Source organism: Megascapheus bottae, chromosome 32 (genome assembly GCF_031878675.1).
Source record: "Megascapheus bottae isolate mThoBot1 chromosome 32, mThoBot2.hap1, whole genome shotgun sequence".
Classification (NCBI taxonomy): Eukaryota; Metazoa; Chordata; class Mammalia; order Rodentia; family Geomyidae; genus Megascapheus; species Megascapheus bottae.
The window spans coordinates 6,245,435-6,263,884 of record NC_143540.1 but is presented as its reverse complement, the minus strand read 5'-3'; the positions used below and the strand labels follow the sequence as shown (position 1 = coordinate 6,263,884).

At 54.1% G+C, this 18,450-nt stretch overlaps 2 protein-coding genes across 8 annotated transcripts in view; one reads left to right on the top strand and one right to left on the bottom strand.

Moving 5' to 3' along the window:
* Positions 1-5,331, top strand: part of Col6a6 (collagen type VI alpha 6 chain) — a 69,953-nt gene extending 64,622 nt beyond the window's left edge. Inside the window, exons 34-36 of the mRNA XM_090323185.1 lie at positions 1,569-2,240; positions 3,665-3,746; positions 4,076-5,331. Coding sequence (XP_090179311.1) covers positions 1,569-2,240; positions 3,665-3,746; positions 4,076-4,235 — 914 coding nt within the window. The 3' untranslated portion in view covers positions 4,236-5,331. The remainder of the gene's footprint in view (positions 1-1,568; positions 2,241-3,664; positions 3,747-4,075) is intronic.
* Positions 5,332-5,932: 601 nt separating this feature from the next.
* Pik3r4 (phosphoinositide-3-kinase regulatory subunit 4) overlaps positions 5,933-18,450 on the bottom strand; it is a 51,048-nt gene continuing 38,530 nt past the window's right edge. For 6 of the 7 annotated variants that reach the window (XM_090323432.1, XM_090323429.1, XM_090323433.1 and 3 more), the window contains 15 exons: positions 17,655-17,876; positions 16,586-16,759; positions 15,163-15,308; positions 14,771-14,974; positions 13,438-13,639; positions 12,910-13,097; positions 12,009-12,138; positions 11,305-11,470; positions 10,624-10,788; positions 9,092-9,303; positions 8,387-8,518; positions 7,647-7,747; positions 7,207-7,295; positions 6,968-7,076; positions 5,933-6,332 (listed from right to left, as the gene is read on the bottom strand). In XM_090323432.1, coding sequence (XP_090179558.1) covers positions 6,162-6,332; positions 6,968-7,076; positions 7,207-7,295; positions 7,647-7,747; positions 8,387-8,518; positions 9,092-9,303; positions 10,624-10,788; positions 11,305-11,470; positions 12,009-12,138; positions 12,910-13,097; positions 13,438-13,639; positions 14,771-14,974; positions 15,163-15,308; positions 16,586-16,759; positions 17,655-17,876 — 2,411 coding nt within the window. In that variant the 3' untranslated portion in view covers positions 5,933-6,161. Of the gene's footprint in view, positions 6,333-6,967; positions 7,077-7,206; positions 7,296-7,646; positions 7,748-8,386; positions 8,519-9,091; positions 9,304-10,623; positions 10,789-11,304; positions 11,471-12,008; positions 12,220-12,909; positions 13,098-13,437; positions 13,640-14,770; positions 14,975-15,162; positions 15,309-16,585; positions 16,760-17,654; positions 17,877-18,450 lie in introns of all 7 variants that reach the window. The other variant, XM_090323435.1, reaches the window with a different exon arrangement.

Sequence of the window (18,450 nt, the reverse complement as noted above, 5' to 3'; positions counted from 1 at the left end):
TGCTCTCTGTTTAGACGTGATAAGGAGACAGCCCTGGACATTGTCACGTCCTTCGTCTGACCTTCCCAGTACGGGAGGAGATGGCAAGGAAACCTGCCGAGTTCCAGAACGTTCCACGATGGCGGTGGTAACAGTTGAGCCTTCAGCTCGTGTGCCGTAGCATTCCCATACACCCCGCCACCCCTTCCTTTCCTATGGCCTTGCCACCCTTGGACTGTGCCGAGCACGCCTGGAGGCAGAAGGAAATCATTTCCCAGCCGCCCGGGGCGCGCACGTGTCCTCCCGGCCTCTGAGAAGGCTGAGGTCCGAGCATCGCCACACGAAGCCAGCTGGGCAGGGAAATCTGAAACGCGTATCCCCAGTGGTGTGGACGGCCTGCTGCGACTGATTTTGAGGAACTTCTTCCACGACCCAGGGGTCGTGGACTGAGAGTCAGTCCTCAGGGAAGTCTAGCCATCGACGTACCGGTGCCCTGTGGTGGCATGGCTGCGGGCACACAACCTAGCTACCATGTTACCATGACAACCCATTTACCTAGTTACCATGGCAATCCGAGCCCAGGCATCCCAGCTTTCTCGCCTGCCTCCCCTTTGACAGAACAAGACCGCTTTCCTCCCCGCCTCCGTGCAGACACCGCACGTGCAGCATCCCCACTCCCTGTGCCCACACCCGCTGACATCCCCTGCTCCACTGCCTGGCGTTCTCTCGGTAAATGAGAAATGGCGGCTCACGGCAGCCCCTCCCTACGCATCCTGTCTCTACTCCCTCGTGCTGGAGTTTTAACCAGTGGTTTGCTCTTTCCACTAATGAGCATTAGGGAGATGGTTGTTTTCTTTTTTCAGCTGAGCTGTAGCTTTGTCTTCACAGAGAAGTGAGCTTTAAATCAGGATCAAAGCTGGCGCGTGGCTGCACCCTGCACCCCGCCTTTGTAGGACGAGTTGTTCACAGAGGGAGATGGGGAATGAGGGACGAGCGGCAAAATTGCTTTCATCGACGGAGCGCAAACGCGTTGTGTAGCTTATGTGCTCGTTGGCCTCTTGCACTGCTCATGGAAATGGTTCCCTTCTGACTTCTAAAAAACACAGCCGAGCTGCAAGTTGGTGGCTCACGCCTCTCATCCTAGCTACTCAGGAGGCCGAGATCTGAGGATCACGGTTCAAAGCCAGCCTGGGCACTAAAGTCCATGAGACTCTTACCTTCAGTTAGACACGCATGCACGCACACTGGAAACAGCACTGTGGCTGAGGTGGTAGAGTGCCAGCTTTAAGTTAAAAAACAAAACCTCAGGAACAGGGTCCAGGCCCTGAGTTCAAGCCCCCAGACAGACAGCCGGGGCGCTGTCTCTGAGGTCTTCAGCTCAAGGCTATTGCCCGACCCTTGAGCCAAGCCCCACTTGCCTGTTGGAGATGAGCCTCAGGTCCTTTTGTGCCAGGGCTGGCTTTGAACCGCGATCCTCAGATCTCAGCCTCCTGAGTAGCTAGGATGACACAAAGCCACTGAGCCCGGCAAGGCCCCACCTTTGTCTCCGTCCCTCCCCGCGTGGTCACCCTGGCTGGCTTGGTTTGCAGATGTGTGCCGGCCGGAGGCTTCCTGCGAGCCGGCCAGTCCACCCGAGGAGCCGGCCTACGTGGACGCGGCCTTCCTGCTCGACGCCTCCCGCAGCGTCGGAGGAGCTGAATTCGCAGACTTCCGCCGCCTCGTGGGGTCTCTGCTGGATCACTTCGACGTCACCCCGCACCCCCAGACCTCTGTCACTGGAGACCGAGTGGCCCTGCTGACCCATGCGCCCCCCGACTTCCAGCCCCACACCCCAAGTCGCCCCGTGCGGACTGAGTTCAACCTCACCACCTACGGCAGCCGGCGCCTCATGAGGAGGCACGTGCAGGAATCCGTGGCCCAGCTCCACGGGGAGGCTGTGGTGGGCTGGGCCCTGCAGTGGACCGTGGACCACGTGTTTGTAAGCGCTCCCAACCCGAGGAGAAACAAAGTGATCTTCGTGATATCGGCGGGGGAGACGAGCGCCCTGGACAGGGGCGCCCTGCAGAGAGAGGCGCTGCGAGCCAAGTGCCAAGGCTACGCCGTGTTCGTGCTGTCCTTCGGCCCCGCGTGGAACGACAAGGAGCTGCACGATCTCGCCAGCCAACCGGTGGACCAGCACCTGATCCAGCTCGGCAGAGTCCACAAACCCGAGTACCCATACAGCGTGAAGTTCGTGAAGTCTTTCGTCAACTCAGTCAGACGTAAGGCCTGAAATCAGTTTGGTTTGGTCTGTTTTTTTTTGTGTGTTTGTCGTGGGGCTTGAACTTGGGGCCTGGAAGCTGACCCCGAGCGTTTTCATTGAAGGATAGTGGCTGTACCATTTGAGTCACAGCACCACTTTGGGCTTCTTGGGGATTCATTGGAGGTAAGAGTCTCACAGACTTTCCTGCCCAGGCTGTCTTTGAACAGTGCTCTGCCTAGCATGCATGAAGACCAGGGTCTGATTCCTGGGTACCACATACACAGAAAAAGCCGGAAGTGGTGCTGAGGCTCAAGTGGTAGAGCTCTAGCCTTGAGAAAGTCCAAGGACAGTGCTCAGGCCCTGAGCTCAAGCCCAGGACTGGCAAAAAAAAAAAAAAAATCTATTGGAGCAGAGACTCTTGAATGAACTACCAGAAAACCAGAAGTGGGGCTGTGGCTCAAAGTGGTAAAGTGCTAGCTTTTGTCAAGAAAGAGACAGTGCCTAGGCCCCGAGTTCAGGCCCCCCAGATTTCAAACCCTAGAATTGAGACACACACACACACACGCACAAATGTATTTGGTATTCCCCAGAAAAAGACTGGCATATTCTTGGGAACTTTCTGTGCGTCTTAAAGGACATTTCAGGGTCAGAGAGGAAAATGCGGCATCATGGGGTGAAACACGACTCCTCCACGCTGAACTTGCCACGTCGTCTTTTCCATGCCTCCAGTTCCTGTGGAGAGGCAGGCGTGGCGGCCAGCTCTCCCCACCTCTGTCCACGCAGAGCACTGTCACCGGGGAGGGGAGGTCCCAGCCAGGATTCCAGCTCTGTAGAACCCTTGCCATGTTCACATCAGCTGGCCACCCTCAGGGAGGCCAGAGAAAAATGAAGTCAAAATGAATTTTGGCTCTGCTCTCATGAGGCGATGAAGGTCTAATTGGTGATCTACTAGTGACATCCACTCACCCGTGAATGACAGGACCTCGCAAAACTTTCCTAGCATGCCCAGTGTGGGTGGCTCAGGCCTGTCTGTAATCCCGGCTCCTCAGGAAGCTGAGGTGCGAGGCTCTACGTCAGCCTGGGGCCCTCACAAAAATCTGTGACTCTTAAAGCCAACGTGGAGCTATGGTGGTTCAAGTGGTAAAGGGCCAGTCAGACTTGAGAAAAAAAAAAAACCGCTCTCTGATAGTGTTCAGGCCCCGAGTTCAATACCCAAAGCTGGCAGATGTGTTAACCTAACGCTTCAATAGGTGGATGCGTGCGTCTTTTTGAATGCTTAACCTTGGCACACCTTAAATAAAAGTGTGCTTCCGCCACCCACCATTTCCCCACGACGCCGGCTTCCACTTCTGAACACCCCGCTGTCGTGTGTGCTGGACACAACAACCAATGCTGCAGTGGTGCCTGAGCAGTGCACAGAACTCACCAGGCTCTTCTCTCTAGGCGCAATCAACAAATACCCTCCGATGACCCTCAAAGCCAAGTGCAGCAGGCTCAGCTCCTGTGAGTCCCTGCCCTTTCGAAGGTACTGAAAGACCGGCCACACCCAGATGTTTCACCAGGTGTTTGCTATTCAAATGTTACTTTTGCATACTTCTCAAAATGTGCTGGTCCTGCCTGGGGCTTGAACCCAGGTCCAGGTGCATGCTGTCCTGGAGAGTTTTTGGTCAAGGCCGGTGCTCTACCAGTTGAGCCATGTTCCACTTGACGTGTTGTCACGTGTCTGCTCCTGGGTTGCTTCTAGGTTGTTCAGGGTGGTGGGAGGGGGTGTAGGTGTTTGGGTGTGGAGGTGATGTGTCGTGTTATGTAGCGTGTGGCATTCACCTGATGCACTGTGGCTCTTTTGTGGCACAGCTCTGTCCCTGGACCACACACGGCAGCCATGTCTGCGAAGGCCAGGCTCTCTGCGTGGGGAGCTGCTGCTCGTCGGAGCGTGGCCGGAAGCGGGCCCCACGCCGCTGGGAGGGTGAGAAGAGTGCTGCAGTGTGGGGAGACCGGCGCCCCAACAGTGTAGCCGTGGGAGCCACTCCAGAGCCCAGTGTGGGGCGTGGAGGCGCGCTGAGGATCCCCCAGGGAGATGGGGGCCGTGGACAGTTCCCGGACTCTGAGCTGGACAGGCTGAGCGCCGCTGGTCCCGTGGGCTGATGGAAGGTGAGGCAGGGGTGGACGCACACCGTCTCCACTGCCAGTGGTGAAACCTGTGATCTGCACACCAGGCTTCCTCGCACACGCAACCCAAGTCTGCTCTCCCACATCCGGAACCCAAGCTGTGTGAGCTGCAAGGCCTAGCTCGGTTACACGCACGCCCGTGGAGGCCAGCAGGTCACGGTGACCAGCGCCACACCTGAACTGGCCGAGCCCCAAATGGTCAGTGAGACCAGAGAAAGTAAGGCCACCTTTTTTGTATGTGCTACCAAGGAATCGAACCCAGGGATTTGTGCGTGCCAGGCAGGCACTCTACCACTACTAGGCCACGCTCCCAGCAGGCCTGTCGTTTAAGCTCCATCTTCAGTCCTCCCCTCTGGCTGGATGACCCCGAGACGGGAGGACGTTGGGTTCCTTTTCTATACCTTCTCCCCCCTATGCCATGCGGACTGAAGCCACTCCATCCTCCGAGCTCCTTGGAGTGGCCTGCCACTCAGGAAACGGCGGCTGCCGGCCTCTCCCGGCGCTCCACGGGCTACAGAAAACTAGGGAGCAGCAGTGTTTGAATAACAAGAGACCTTTTATTTCTTAAACTTTGGATTAAACAACTTCCTTCTGATTGTTGTTGGAAATAATCTGAAAGTTTGTTGTGTTGTGTGTTTTGTTGGCAAATTCTTACCAGACTAACACTCCCTGGGTGAGAGGCGAACAGGGGAGGGGCGTGAAGCAAGTTTCTTTTGAAAAAACAAAACTAATCTTAGTCATTTCCATGATTTGCCTCTTTACAGTGGAAAGCAACAAAAATCAAATGGAATGTATGGTTGATAAAGATTTAAAAAAAAGCCTGGTATTTCTGGGCTTGCAAATGGCTCTAGCAGAGTGAGGTGGATGGGGAGTTAGAGCCAGCTTGGATTAGCTCAGAAGAAAGACATCCATGGTAGGAAAGCCTGGCTGGCTGTCATGGACCGACACCATCCGCATTTACCGACGCACCAAACCCGCGGTCCTGCGCGGCCATTCAACTGCTGTCTTTTTTTGTTTGGTTGTGGGGCTTGAAGTCAAGGGCTGGGTGCTCTGTCCCTGAGCCTCTTTGTGCTCAGGGCTAGCGCCCCACCACTTGAGCCACAGCACCACTTCTGATTTTTGAGTGGTCAACTGGAGGTAAGAGTTTCACGGGAACTTTTCTGCCTGGGGTAGCTTCGAACCAACAGCCTCAGATCTCAGCCTCCTGAGCAGCTAGGATGACAGGTGTGAGCCACCGGTGCCTGGCTTTTTTTTAAACAGGAAGACGAACGCTTTTCTCTCAAGCGCTCCCTGGTTTTCCCTAGGTGCTTTCCACATTTTCTCATGGGAGGCCTCAAAGCCCACTGACAGTGGCACCATTTATGGAAGGCAAAATCTTCCGACGCCTCTAGGCTGGCCACACGTTCTGTGATTTCAGAGTCTAAGCCGCACACCTCCCTCGTCGCTGGACCCTTCTGACAGTTTTGGCAGCGCGTGTGTGATGAGTGATGAATGACTTAGTGGGATAAACGCAGGCTGGGTGAGCCGGAACAAACACTCAGGTTTAACCGCTCACAAGGCTGAGATGCTCTCATGGCACCAGTGTATTGCGTCTGTCCTTTTTTAAATAGCATTTTAATAGCAAAGTGTTCACAATAGCTTACAACCATTTTTCTATACAAACGTGCCTTCTCTATGATACAAGGGAAAGTCGCTCACCGGTAGTCTGCCTGACGACACGACTTGAGACGTGTGAGCAAGTGCGTGTGCGTGGGAACGCCCGGCCCTCGGCCTACTTCCACACCTTCACGATGCCGTCGCGGGAGGCCGTCACGATGAAGCCCTGGGTCGTCTGGAAGGTGGCCACGTCGGTGATGATGTCGTGATGGCCCACGGGGAGCGACTCTGGGCCCCGGCGAGGGGCGTCGTCACTCGATCCCGTCTTCTGCTTGTTCTGGATTTCCTGTTGGATGATCCGGAAGTGAGTGTTTGCCCCACATCCTACGTGGCATCTGTGGTGTAGCTGTGTGTCCCCACTACGGAGACGTGGCTGTTCACGAGTGGGGGGGGGGAAGCAGGCCTCAGTTGTAAAAGTGGGCGCTTCCTTGTGCATTTTCCCAGCTCAGTTGTTTTTTTGTTTTTCAGTCGGTTGTGCAGCTTGAACCCAGGCCCGTCGCTGGGCCCCTTGGGTTCAAGGCTAGCGTTCTTCCATTTGCCCCCCGCTTCTGGCTTTTCCTGAGTTGATTCCTGGAGATGAGCCCCTCCAGGGCCGTTCCTGCCCAGCCGGCTTAGTACGGTGACCCTCAGATCTCAGCCTCCTGGATTGTGACAAGCTACTGGCTAGTCTCAGTTTTTTTACTGTTCAAAGATCAGTACTCCTGAGCTGGGAATGTGACTAAGCGGAAGAGTGCTCGCCTAGCATGCAGGAAGCCCTGGGTTCCATTCCTCAGAACCACCTACACCGAAAAAGCCAGAAGTGGCGCTGGGGCTCAAGTGAGCCAAAGAAGGTCAGGGACAGTGCCGAGGCCTGAGTTCAAGCCTGGCACACACACACAAAGAACAGCACTCATGTTATCCAAAGAAAACCCGAGCCTCTACCTGGACCACCTCGGTGCCTTCTATGATCTTCCGGTAGTAGGAGGCGGCGGAGGAGCCGGTGATTCCAGCCACCACGTAGGACCGTTCTGGATAAGCCAGGTCCCAAAACCTAGGGGGGAGGGAACGCACGGTCACCGCGGGAGCCCGGCACCCGCCCTGGAGTCCGCGTGTGCACGGGGATCTTCCGGAGCCAACAGCACGCCTGCGATCACCCCGTTAAACCCCTGCTGTCGGTGCACCTGATCTTCATGTCGGAGCCCGCGGTGAGCAGGATGGGGTTGCCGTCGGCGGGGCTGCAGTAGAGGCCGTGCACACTATGCGGGGACGGCTGCAAGGACACAAGCGAGGCGTGGCGTGAGATGCTCATGGGCTGGGGTGCTCTGTGTCCCTCCAAACACGCGTGCGAGGGCCCTGCCCGGCTTCCTGAAACGGCCGAGATCACCTCGAAGGGAACCCCGAGGGAAGGGGGCTCTCCTTGACACCTTGGGCCTGGACTGGTAAAATCGAACCCAGTGCCCTTGGCCGGGGCCCTGTGCCTGTGTGGGGGTCGCTCCCCACCCGTTAACCTCAACTGTGGCCCAAGCTGCAGGAGTCCACGGGGATCAGTGACCAGACACCGGGGGAGCTGGCCACCCCAAGAACCCCAGCGTAAAGCCCAGCACGGCACGTGTGAGGATACCTGTAGCTCGGAGAGCGGCGGCGCGCTGCTGGCCCAGAGCGTGAACCTGCGGTCCCCCGTCTCCATGTCCCACATGGAGACTTCATTGTTGCCCTGCACGGCTGGGGAGACATGGCGGCCGCTCAGTCCCGCAGCAGACCCAGTTGGCACCTGCTCCCCACCCTGCAAGAACCACGGCAACCCAGCCCCAGGCCAGATGCCAGGAGAACGGGCGGGGCATCCCATGAATCAGAACCCTGGCCCCCTCGTAGGAGCTGGAGCCGGTGACAGTGCACAGTCAGTGACATGCCAGTCCAGGGGGGATTGAACGAGGGCACACAGCTGACTGTCCTGGGAACACAGCTGGCCTGATGGGGCTCTGCCTCTGCTCCAGGCAGGTAGAGAGAGGGGAGCCGGAAGCCAGGACCTCCAAACTCATAGGCAAAGCCTCAGCAAGGCGGGACCAGACACACCCAGAGGTCAGTGAACTTGGCAAAGGGGTGACGGCAGGCCACCTCCTTTGCACGGGCCAGGGAACGGGCATGACAGATTCACCCGGGGTGTTGGTGAGGGCGGGGCAGGTGAGCTGGGGATAAACACGGTGGCAGCAGGGAAGGGTCCGGGCGTCTGGCCTCCACTCGAGGAAAGGGGTGGTGACCACATTAAAAGAAGGGGAGGCTACAAGAGGCAGAAAAGAAAGTGCCAGCCGCTGGGTGGCAGGCACGGAGGACGCAGCGGTTCTGCGTGGCCCCGGGACCCACCTGCGATCACCCAGGACTGGTAGAGAGGGTGCATGGACAGGCGGCGCACGCGCGCCCTGGCCGGGTGGCAGTGACTGGAGATGGGCAGCTGGAACCTCATGTCCCAGCATGCCATGGCGCCGCTGCTGGTGCCTGGGAAGAGAGCAGGGGGCACCGAGGTGAGCAGAGCACACGTGTAGAGGGTGCGCACACACACACCGCTTCCCGGTCGCAATGGAGAGGGGGGTGCAGGGGCCCCACTGGCAAACAGTAACTCTTCGACAGCACTGCCGCAGCTACTGTGAAGCATGCACTCAGGACCAGCCTGCCCTCTTCCTGTAGCCACGGACACTGCGCCACGTGTGAACTACAAGAAGAACTAACACAAGGCTGGCACTGGTGGCTCACGCCTGCCATTCTAGCTACTCGGGAGGCTGAGATCGGAGGATCGCGGTTCAAAGCCAGCCTTGGTGGGAAAGTCCATGAGACTCTCCAGTAAAGCACTCAGAAAAAGCCAGAAGTGGCACTGTGGCTCAAGTAGTAGAATGCAAGCCTGGAGCACAGAAGGACTCAGGGACAGAGCCCAGGCCCTGAGCTCAAGCCCCAGGACCGACAAAAACAACAAAAAGAGCAGGAACCTAGAAACCTGAGTGGGAGCACGGAAACTGTGAAGCCCAAGGGAAAAGGAGAGCTGGGGAAGGGGGGCCAGGCGGCGGCAGGCCTCACCAATGCAGAGCCAGCACTGGTGGAGGTCCACGGCAAAGGAGGTGATGAGGCCAGACTTCAGGTCGTGCTTCAGCGTCCAGGCGTTGCTGGAGGAGCGGAGGTCCCAGCCCACCAGGGAGCCGTTGACGGTGGCGTAGGCCAGGACGGACTGCGCGCCCGAGTGGAAGTGCTGCATGTCCACCACGCAGCCGTCCCGCGTCACATCCAGAGTCCTAGAGGACACACCAGGCAGGGCGCATGTGCTGTCACCGGGCTGAGCCAAGGGTCCACTCGTGACCGTGACCTCACTCACTCAGCTCTTCTGCATAATGCGGGTCCATGTACACACAGCCAAACCCACTTGTTTGTGTAATAGTTAAATAGGGTTTTGGATGGTGGTCCTGGGACTTGAACTCAGGGCCCAGATACGTCCCTTAGCATTTTTTTTTCTCTCAAGGTGAAACTTGAGCCACACCTCTACCTCTGGTATTCTGAGTCTCGAGGGACTCACCACATTTCTGCCTGGGCTGCCTCTGAACCCCGATCCTCCAATCTCAGCCCGTGTAATTAGGATTACAGGTGGGAGCCACTGGCACCCAGCTTTAAAATGGGGTTTTGGACAAATCTACTGTCATGTGTCTTCCACCACACAAAACTGCCTTGCATGCCCCACCCCCGTCACGTACGGCCCACTCCGTGACTGCCCTAACCATCCCCTCAACTTGTGGCCAACCACCAACCCGTTCTTCCTCCTCTCTTTTCCCACACTGTCACATGACTAGAAATGCATCCTGCAAAGCCTTTTGGATCCAAATTTCTTTCATTAGCAAAATGCACTTAGGATGCGTCAGTGTTGCATAGGCAACAGGTTCCTTCCTCTGTATTATACAAGACTGTTTTTCTTACGAGCTGTAACGCTTTCAAACCTCCAGCAAACACTCGGAGAGCGCTCAGCTCGGCACTCGTGAGGACGGGACTTGGATCCCTCGGAGGGAGAGGCCCACAGGGACTCGATGGGGGCCGGCTGCCATGATTACATCATGTCCAGCTTTGGCATATGCTTTCTCAACTCCGTAAGTGAGAGGACAGCGAATGTTTTCTACAAAGACTCAGTATTCTAGGCTTCAGATCTATCACGATTGAATAATTCTTGCTTTGTGAAACCTTTTAAATTTAAGATCATTCGTAGTGTATGGCCGTTGTCTGCTGACCCCCTATTTTACAGTAACAACTGTAGCTATAAACCCCCTGCTTCTCACTCAATTTCCCTATAGAGGGATGGCTTTAAAAATCAAAACCGTCACAGGCACCTGTCAATTCTAGCTACTCAAGAAGTTGAGATGTGGATCCCAGGCCAGGCAGGAAAATGCACTTTTACCTCCCATTCACCACCAGAAAACCAGGAGTAGAAATGTGGCTCAGACGGCAGGGTTAGCTTTAAGCCCAAAAGTGCAAGGACAGCACCCATGACCAGCGAAAGAAAAGAAACCAGACCAAGGTGAAGACGGTGAAGACCAGGCGGGACATGTGTAGAGACACAGCACGCACGGCACCTGCTCTGCAGAGGGTGGATTTTAGGAGACTTGGGCAGCTTGGATGCCTCGATCCCGAGCAGCTGCACGGTACCGTTGTCCGACGCCACGGCCAGGTAGTGGGAGCCCTGGCAGAAGGTGAGCGTCTTCACGCGGCCTCCGATCCGGTTATAGGTGAGAATGGATCTGAGCGGAGGGAAGGCAGGGGGCGTGTCTGACGCAGCCTCAAGCACGCTGGCAGTGTTGCCTAGCCACGCCACCCACTTCCAACCTCATCTCGGAGGTGAGAACGCGGAGGAGGGCCTCCACGTAGAAAGCGACGCTCGTTCACGGCTGGGGTGCAGTTACAAGGCCGGGCCCTCCTTCCAGTCACTTTCTACCACCCACCTGACCTCGGCCAGGCCACAGCCTGCTCCGGGCCTCGGTCTACTCATCCGTCCCTAAGATCCAGGAGAGGGAGAGTGAAACACAACCTCCCTGCAGTCCTTCAGGCAGCTGGACGCTGTCCTTAATTCCTTCCTGTCTCTGGAACCACTCCCTAGCCAGCTTGCTTCCCACCTGCCTCACGTCCCCCACTCCTCTTTCCCTGTAACATCGCCTTCAGCACCTCACAGCTCTCGGCCACGTGGGCTGGGAGTTCCGCCCATGGTGTGGTGAGGTCCCCTCCTCGGTGCCAGATGGCGGCGAAAGGCGCGCTCCTACCTGGTCGTGGTTGTCTTCCCCTCCATCTTCTGACTGTTCCAGATTTTCACCGTGCCGTCGTTGGAGCACGTCGCAAAAAGCGAGTGCTCGTCGGAGACTCGGATGCGGTTGACCGCGGACTTGTGCTCGTGCAGGTGTGCGACCAGCAGCCCCTTAGGGCGCCACCCTAGGGAGAAGCAGAGAGTGGCAGCTCAGACCCTCGTCTGTGATCAGCTCCGGAACCATCACAAGACGGAAGCCAGCGAGTGGTCAACCATGGCAGGACACGATAGTGTATTTTATGTCTGTGCCGATCCCGGGCTTGAACTCAGGGCTGTCCCTGAGCTTTGTGCTCAAGGCTAGTGCTGTAACACGTGGTGGCCAAGGGCTAGTTCTGGCTTTTTATAGTGGCTGGGCGATGAGAGTCTCCTGGAATTCCCAGCCCGGGGCCGCCTTTCACTGCCAATCCTCAGATGGCAGCTCCTGAGTAGACAGAACTGCATGTGTGAGCCACCTGCGCCTGGCTCAAGGCTGACACTTCATGGTGAAGTACTTAGGGGCCAAAAATATTTCAGTTTTCAAAGGTTTTGTGAACATCTCATGGAAAAACAAACTATGTACGTATAATCCACAATGCTCAGAAATCCTATGTCTTGTGAAGGCTTTGGCTGTTCGATGGGGCCTCTGCTAGTTTCCTCTGCGGACCCCAGGGCCCGGGGGCTCACCTGGGGGCGGAGGCTTGCTCTCCCACTCGGCGCTCTCCATCATCTGCTTGGCTATCCTCTCGGCACTGCACTGCTCCCGCTTCTGCTGGATGAGCTGCTGGAGTTCTGTCTTGCAGGTGGTGATCCGAATCTGACAGGTGGACGGCAAGACAGTGCTACTTAAGACCTGTATTACTGGTCTTTTATTGGGGATACCGGTTACTTCAGAAACCTGCAAAAAAGCCAACGGAACGGTAGGTGTTATTGAGTTACAAGCAAGGTGTGCTGGAAGGTAACAGAGTGTGCGTGTGGCATGCGTTGTAAGGGTCACTTGTCCTTGCTAATGGACTCCGTTTAAAATCCATCCATATACACCAGCCTTGTTCTCCATGGTGACCTAGCTAAAATAACTGCAAGTCCTACATTTTTAAATGTCTATGCCGCGTTTAGATTTGTGTGTGTATGAGTGCTAATACTGGGGCATAAACTCAGGGCCTGAGACCACACACGCTCTGTCTCTCTAAAATTCTGTTGGCTATGGGGCTAGAACTTGGGGCGCTGTCTGAGCTCCATTTTGATGGAGAGCCCCACTTCCCATTTTTTGAGTAGTTAATTGAAGATACCAGTCTCACAGGGACTTTTCTTTCTGGGTTGGCTTCCGACTGTGATCCTCAGATCTCAGCCTCCTGTGTTGCTAGGATTACATGTGAGCGCCAGCAAGGCGCAGCTGGCAAGTACTCTTAAACCGTTCCACAGTTTTCCCCTTTGCTACAAAATTAAAATCAGCCTGCTGTACAAACAAAGACAACCTTCCTATATAGAACTCTTCATGCTGCTTTCCCCAGCCCCGCTGGCAGTGGATGCCACACACACAAGGGGTGGAATAGGCCGGGAGCCTGAACCCGCTGCCTGGGAGACAAACCTGTGCAGGAGCTGATGCGGGGCCACAGAGGCCAGCCGACGACTCGGAGCGAGGCGGCTTCCCGGCCACACCCACTTCCTGCTCACTCGCCTTAGGCAGCGCCTGGGTGATGGTCGGTGGCTCTAGGGACCCGAACATGCTCTTCCACTCTTCGTTGACGTTTGAGTCTTGTTTTACGTGTTTCCTAGCTATGAAAACATATTCAGCACACTTAGTCTGAGGCAGCCTATAGAACCCCCGCTGCTTATTGACTGCCCTGTGTTTCTGTGCGTTTTGGTCCAGGACAGGGGACTTGAACCCTGGATCTTGATGCTTTCACTCATTGACTGTTGTTTACAGCCCTCAATTGCTATTTTGAAGAGGTTTAACTTCAATAGAATTTGTTTGCCGCCCTCCAAGTTTGACACTAGGATTTTTTCTTCCCCTGGTGGGTATATAGGTCCTAGGGCTTGAACTTGGGACCTGGGCACTGTCCCTGAGCTGACCCAAAAATAAGATTAGCAAACAGCAAGATAAGGGAATGCATACCCCGCCTGTCCTCGGGTTCCTGGCGGGCCTTCACGAGGTCCACCTGTCTCCCAGTGATGCCCAGGGCCGCCAGGTCGATGGCGCCTTTCTGACCGCTGTCATGAAGATGGCTCTGGTCTACTACATTTGCCTTCGCTCTGTTAGATTTCATCATGAAGTCTTTCAGTGCCAGGAGTTTGTCTTCCTCTTCCTCTGTCATTCCCTAAAACCAAAGTGTGTCTTTTAGATTTTTTTTTGCTAGTCCTGGGCCTTGAACTCAGGGCCTGAGCACTGACCTTGGGCTTTCACAATGCTAGAGCTCTACCACTTGAGCCACAGCACCATTGCTGGCTTTTTTCCTATGTATGTGGTACCAAGGAATCGAACCCGGGTCTTGGTGCATGCTAGGCAAGCACTCTACCACTAGGCTAAACTCCTGGCCCGTCTTTTAGATTTTTAAAGGTAATAACAGAGGCCTCTGCATGATTAACAAGTGAAGTAAATGAGAACCAAGAGAATGAGAGTGAGAACCTAAGCAAATGAGAAGACCCAAGTATCAAATGTAGGCACAATCCTCGGTAGACTCCAAGTGGAAAATGGACAGGGTAAAACTTGTAGGCAAGGATGGAGAGGAAAATGGGGATAGGGGGTAACGCAGAGTGACAAAAGAGGTGACACTGTTCCAAAAATGAACATACTCATTACCTGACTTAAAGGGTAACCCCTGTGCCTATCACCTTAATACCAACAATAAGATTATTTGGAGGGGAAAAAAAATCCGTTATGTCTGCTGTTTCCATGAATTGGGGCTGAAACAGAATCTCTATAAAATGAGGCTGGGAATGTGGCCTAGCAGTAGAGTGCTTATCTAGCATGCATGAAGCATAGATTCCATTCCTCACACAGAAAAAAACGGAAGTGGTGCTGTGGCTCAAGTGGTAAAGTGCTAGCCTTGTGCAAAAGCAGCTCAGGGTCAGTGCCCAGGCCCTGAGTTCAAGGCCTAGTACTGGGGTAATTTCTCTAAAGTGTCCCTGTGAAGTGTTTCCTCATTTCGTAAATTTTTTTTTAAAGAATAATTGTCAGGCTGTTCTTTCTACTTGCATTCAATTCATGTATTTGGCCAGTCACCACAAAGAAACGAGCTTTCCTGATTCTTCACGTGGCTCAACCCAAGGCTCTGTCATAGGCCTGGGACCTTTGCTTTGCCACGGGAACAATGCACATGGTGTTTGCTAGATGTGTTTTCATTAGATCATGTGACCTAATAAAAAACAAAACAAAACACCAAAGCTGTTTTCCTCCCTAAATGGATGCTCTGATGCCGGGGGGGGGGGGGGGGGGGGGGAGCTACAACCTGGGAGAGCAGCTTCTTCAGGAGCTGCGCCACCGCGGGGTCCTCGGGCGGAGGGCAGTCGGCGAGGGCGCCCCTGCGCTTCTTCTGCCGCAGATGGAGGTGCCTGAACAAGCTGCTGATGTCTTTGGACCGCAGGGCATAATCAAATATAGAGCGGCTCACGGGCTCTTTCAAGACGCTGAGGAGAACAAGTTTTCTTTCGATCTAAATGGAAAGGAACAAGAATCAGTCCAGAATGAAATCTGATAATGACAAGTATTTTTCAAATTCACTAAGAAACCTGCATTATGTCAACAGGGGCATGTATTCTCCATGAAAATGAGAGCCATCGATGCATGCCATGGGAAAGTAAAGACTCTGGGCAGGTCTCTGGAGGGTCTGCGCGTGCCCACCTGGATGATGGGCTGGGTGATGTAGGGGTGGAGGTACGGCATGAGCTTGCAGTACACGTCTGCTGTGCTTATCTGGTGGGCCAGCATGGTGATGAACCCCACAGCGCCGTAGCGGATCCACAAGTTGGGGTGACACAGGAAAGGGGCTGCAGGGGGGAAAGACCACAGGGATCAAACCAGGCTTGCACACAGCTGCAGACGGCCGGGACAGGCCAGGACAGACCGGAAGGGAGACCGCACGTCCCTGTCGCTATGAGGTTCTTCCATACTCAGTTTGCAAGAGGTGTGAACTCAGCTGTCTGAACAGAGGTGTTGTGAACATTTCTGTCTTACACACCATAAAAACTGCCCCCTTCCTGTGCATTTGAAATCTCTTAGCCAGAGATGAGGTTGTACAAGCAACACTCATTCACATTACTAGATTAAAAGCTATCATCAAGCCGGGTGCTGGCAGCTCACACCTGTAATCCTAGTTACTCAGGAGGCCAAGATCTGAGACGGAGGTACAGAGTCAGCCCAGGCACAAAAGGCCGTGGGACTCTTAACTCCAACGAACCACCAGAAAACCGGAAGCGGTGCTGTGGCTCAAAGTGGCTGAGCACTAGCCTTGAGCATAAAAAGTTCAGGGATAGCATCCAGACCCTGAGTTCAAGCCCCGGGACTGACAAAAGCAACACCAAATGTGCTACGTACCAGTTTTGCATTTGTAGCCCTAGAGAAGTTCAAATACAGCATGTAGCACATAAAGGCAGAAAACCCAGAGCGTTTTCTCAAAGCCACCACAAATAACAAGAAGATACTCATGTTCTTCTCAATGCTGCAGCTTGATCGAGTCTAGCACATAATTCACGCTAATGCTCAAAAGGCATCACGACAAACTAAAAAGGGTTAAAAACTTCACGCTCATTTTTCAAAAGTTCAAAGTCAAAGAAATTAAACAAGTGTCTTTCTATTCCTTTGGGTGTTTTTATGCATTACACCTAAAAACCAATTCTTTCCGTCATACTCTATCACGATTTAGAACAGAAATATCTCACAACAAATGAGAATTGTGTGCCAATTAGGGAAATGGGAAAGGAAATGGGTTATGTAAACTGATCATGGAACAGAACTAACTTGTATGCAGGAAACACTAGGAATAAGCATAAAGGATAGTCATTCCAACAGAGCACGAGCTGGGTGCCAGTGGTTCAGGTCTGTCATTCTCCTTCCCTCTGTCCTTCTCTCCCTCCCTCCCTCCCTCCCTCCCTCTGTCTCTGTCTCTCTCTTTCCCTCCCTCCCTCCCTCCCTTCTTCCCTCCCCCTCCCACACACAACCAATCAACTGCCACATGATTAAGTAACAACTCTTTATGCTATGTGCAAAGTCTGTGTTATTGCTATACTCAAATGCTCCCTTCTCCCTTTCCCAAACAGAAACTCACCGATGTCACTAGCGAATTCGTAGACATGGGGTTTTTGCAGCAGTCCCAGCTGGCACATGCAGGTAAGGGCGTTGAGCGCTTTCACTATCACGAATTCCTCGGCGTCGCTGAGGCCTTGCTGCAGAAGTGGCTTGAGGATGGACGAGCTTTGCCAGCCAACGTAGGCAGCAACGCCTGAGATCGAAAAGCAACATCACTTGAGCGCTTGGTTCCGAGAGCTCATCCAGTGAAATGCTCCAACCAACCAGAGCCAAACAGATGGATGGACAACCCGGAAGAGAACAGTGCACTTCCTGTCCAGCAGAAGGAAGCAAAGAAGCAAGAGCCAGTGGTGCAGATTCTGGGACACGGAGGGGGGAAAGAAAACCAGAGTCTAAGAACATTTGAAGAGGAAGACACAAGGATTCTAAAAGGGAAGAATTGGACTGGCATAGCATGACTGCCAGCAACAGTGGAGGCAAGAGTGACCCGGCCTTTCTAAAAAGGGACTCTCAGCTTCGGCTATTATCACCTCCATGCCACTGCTAGCCACACTACAGGATGCTGGTGGCTCACACCTATCATCCTAGTTACTCAGGAGGCTGAGAACTGAGGATCTCAGTTCAAAGCCAGCTTGGGCAGGAGTCTGTGAGACTTTTAACTTTCAATTAACCACCAGAAAGTTAAGCGGAGCTGTGGCTCAAGTGATAGAGCACTGGCATTGAGCACAAGAGATCGGGGCAGTACCCAGGCCCAGAGTTCACACCCCAGGACTGGCAAAAAACAAACAAGCAAATCGTCCTTCAGTTACTTCAAAAACCCTTCACACTAGTCCTTCAGTTCACTAATCTTTTAAAACATAGTTTTGAATGACCAATGCCACTTCTCCCTATGAATAAAGATGAAAGATTAATTAGCCTTGACCAGCCCAGACACATCTACAAGTGACCCAAAGACACACCAAATTACAAGAACTGACTTCACTATTGATATTCCATTGCACTGCTCCCTGTCTGCATCTTTCAGACAGGATGGAAGTGCTCGAGAGGGCGGCCTGTGGCCTGGCAGCCGCATGTGACGCTGCACGTACCCACTATGCTGTCAAAGAACGCCCCCCGCAGGTGCCAGTCGTTCTTGTCGTTCAGGAAGGTGATCATGTGGGACAGCAGGACGTCGTTGGCCTTCTGCCGCCCAAAGAACACGCACAGCCGCGTAATTCCACTCTCCATCAGCGTCTGCTTCACCATGTTTTCAGGATCGCTGAGCAAAGTGACGACTTTCTGTTGGACCATTTCATGTAAGGCTTGGAGTTCTTGGAGGGAAAAACAAGGAAAATGAAGGAACGATCAAGATCCATTTCTCTCCCCACCTCATGCACAGAGGCCTAGTCCCCCCCTTCCCCTCACTCTTCCCTTGGGGCTTTTCCACTTAAAGGCACGGTCTTCTTTTGTAACTCAAACATCCTGCATCAGCCAATCCGGTCGTGTGTCAGCCCAGCATGGAAAATGCCCTGTCCAGGCCTTCTTGGGTCGGGTCAGCCTTCTCACCCACCTTCCCCTGTGTTTACTTAGTTCCGCTGGCCTTCCCTTACTGAAATGTAAGCTCAAGAGCACAGGCCATTCTGTTTCACTCAGAAACCGTTTCTCCAGTGCTTAGTGAGGGTTAGTAAAGTGCCCGGTGTAGAGCACATAGTTAAGAATGAAACAAGAGGCTGGGAGTTTGGCCTAGTGGTTAAAGTGCTTGCCTAGCATGCACAAAGACCCGGGTTCGATTCCTCGGTACCACATACACAGAAAAAAGCTGGAAGTGGTGCTGAGGCTCAAGTGGTAGAGCTCTAGCCTTGAGAAAGTCCAAGGACAGTGCTTAGGCCCTGAGCTCAAGCCCAA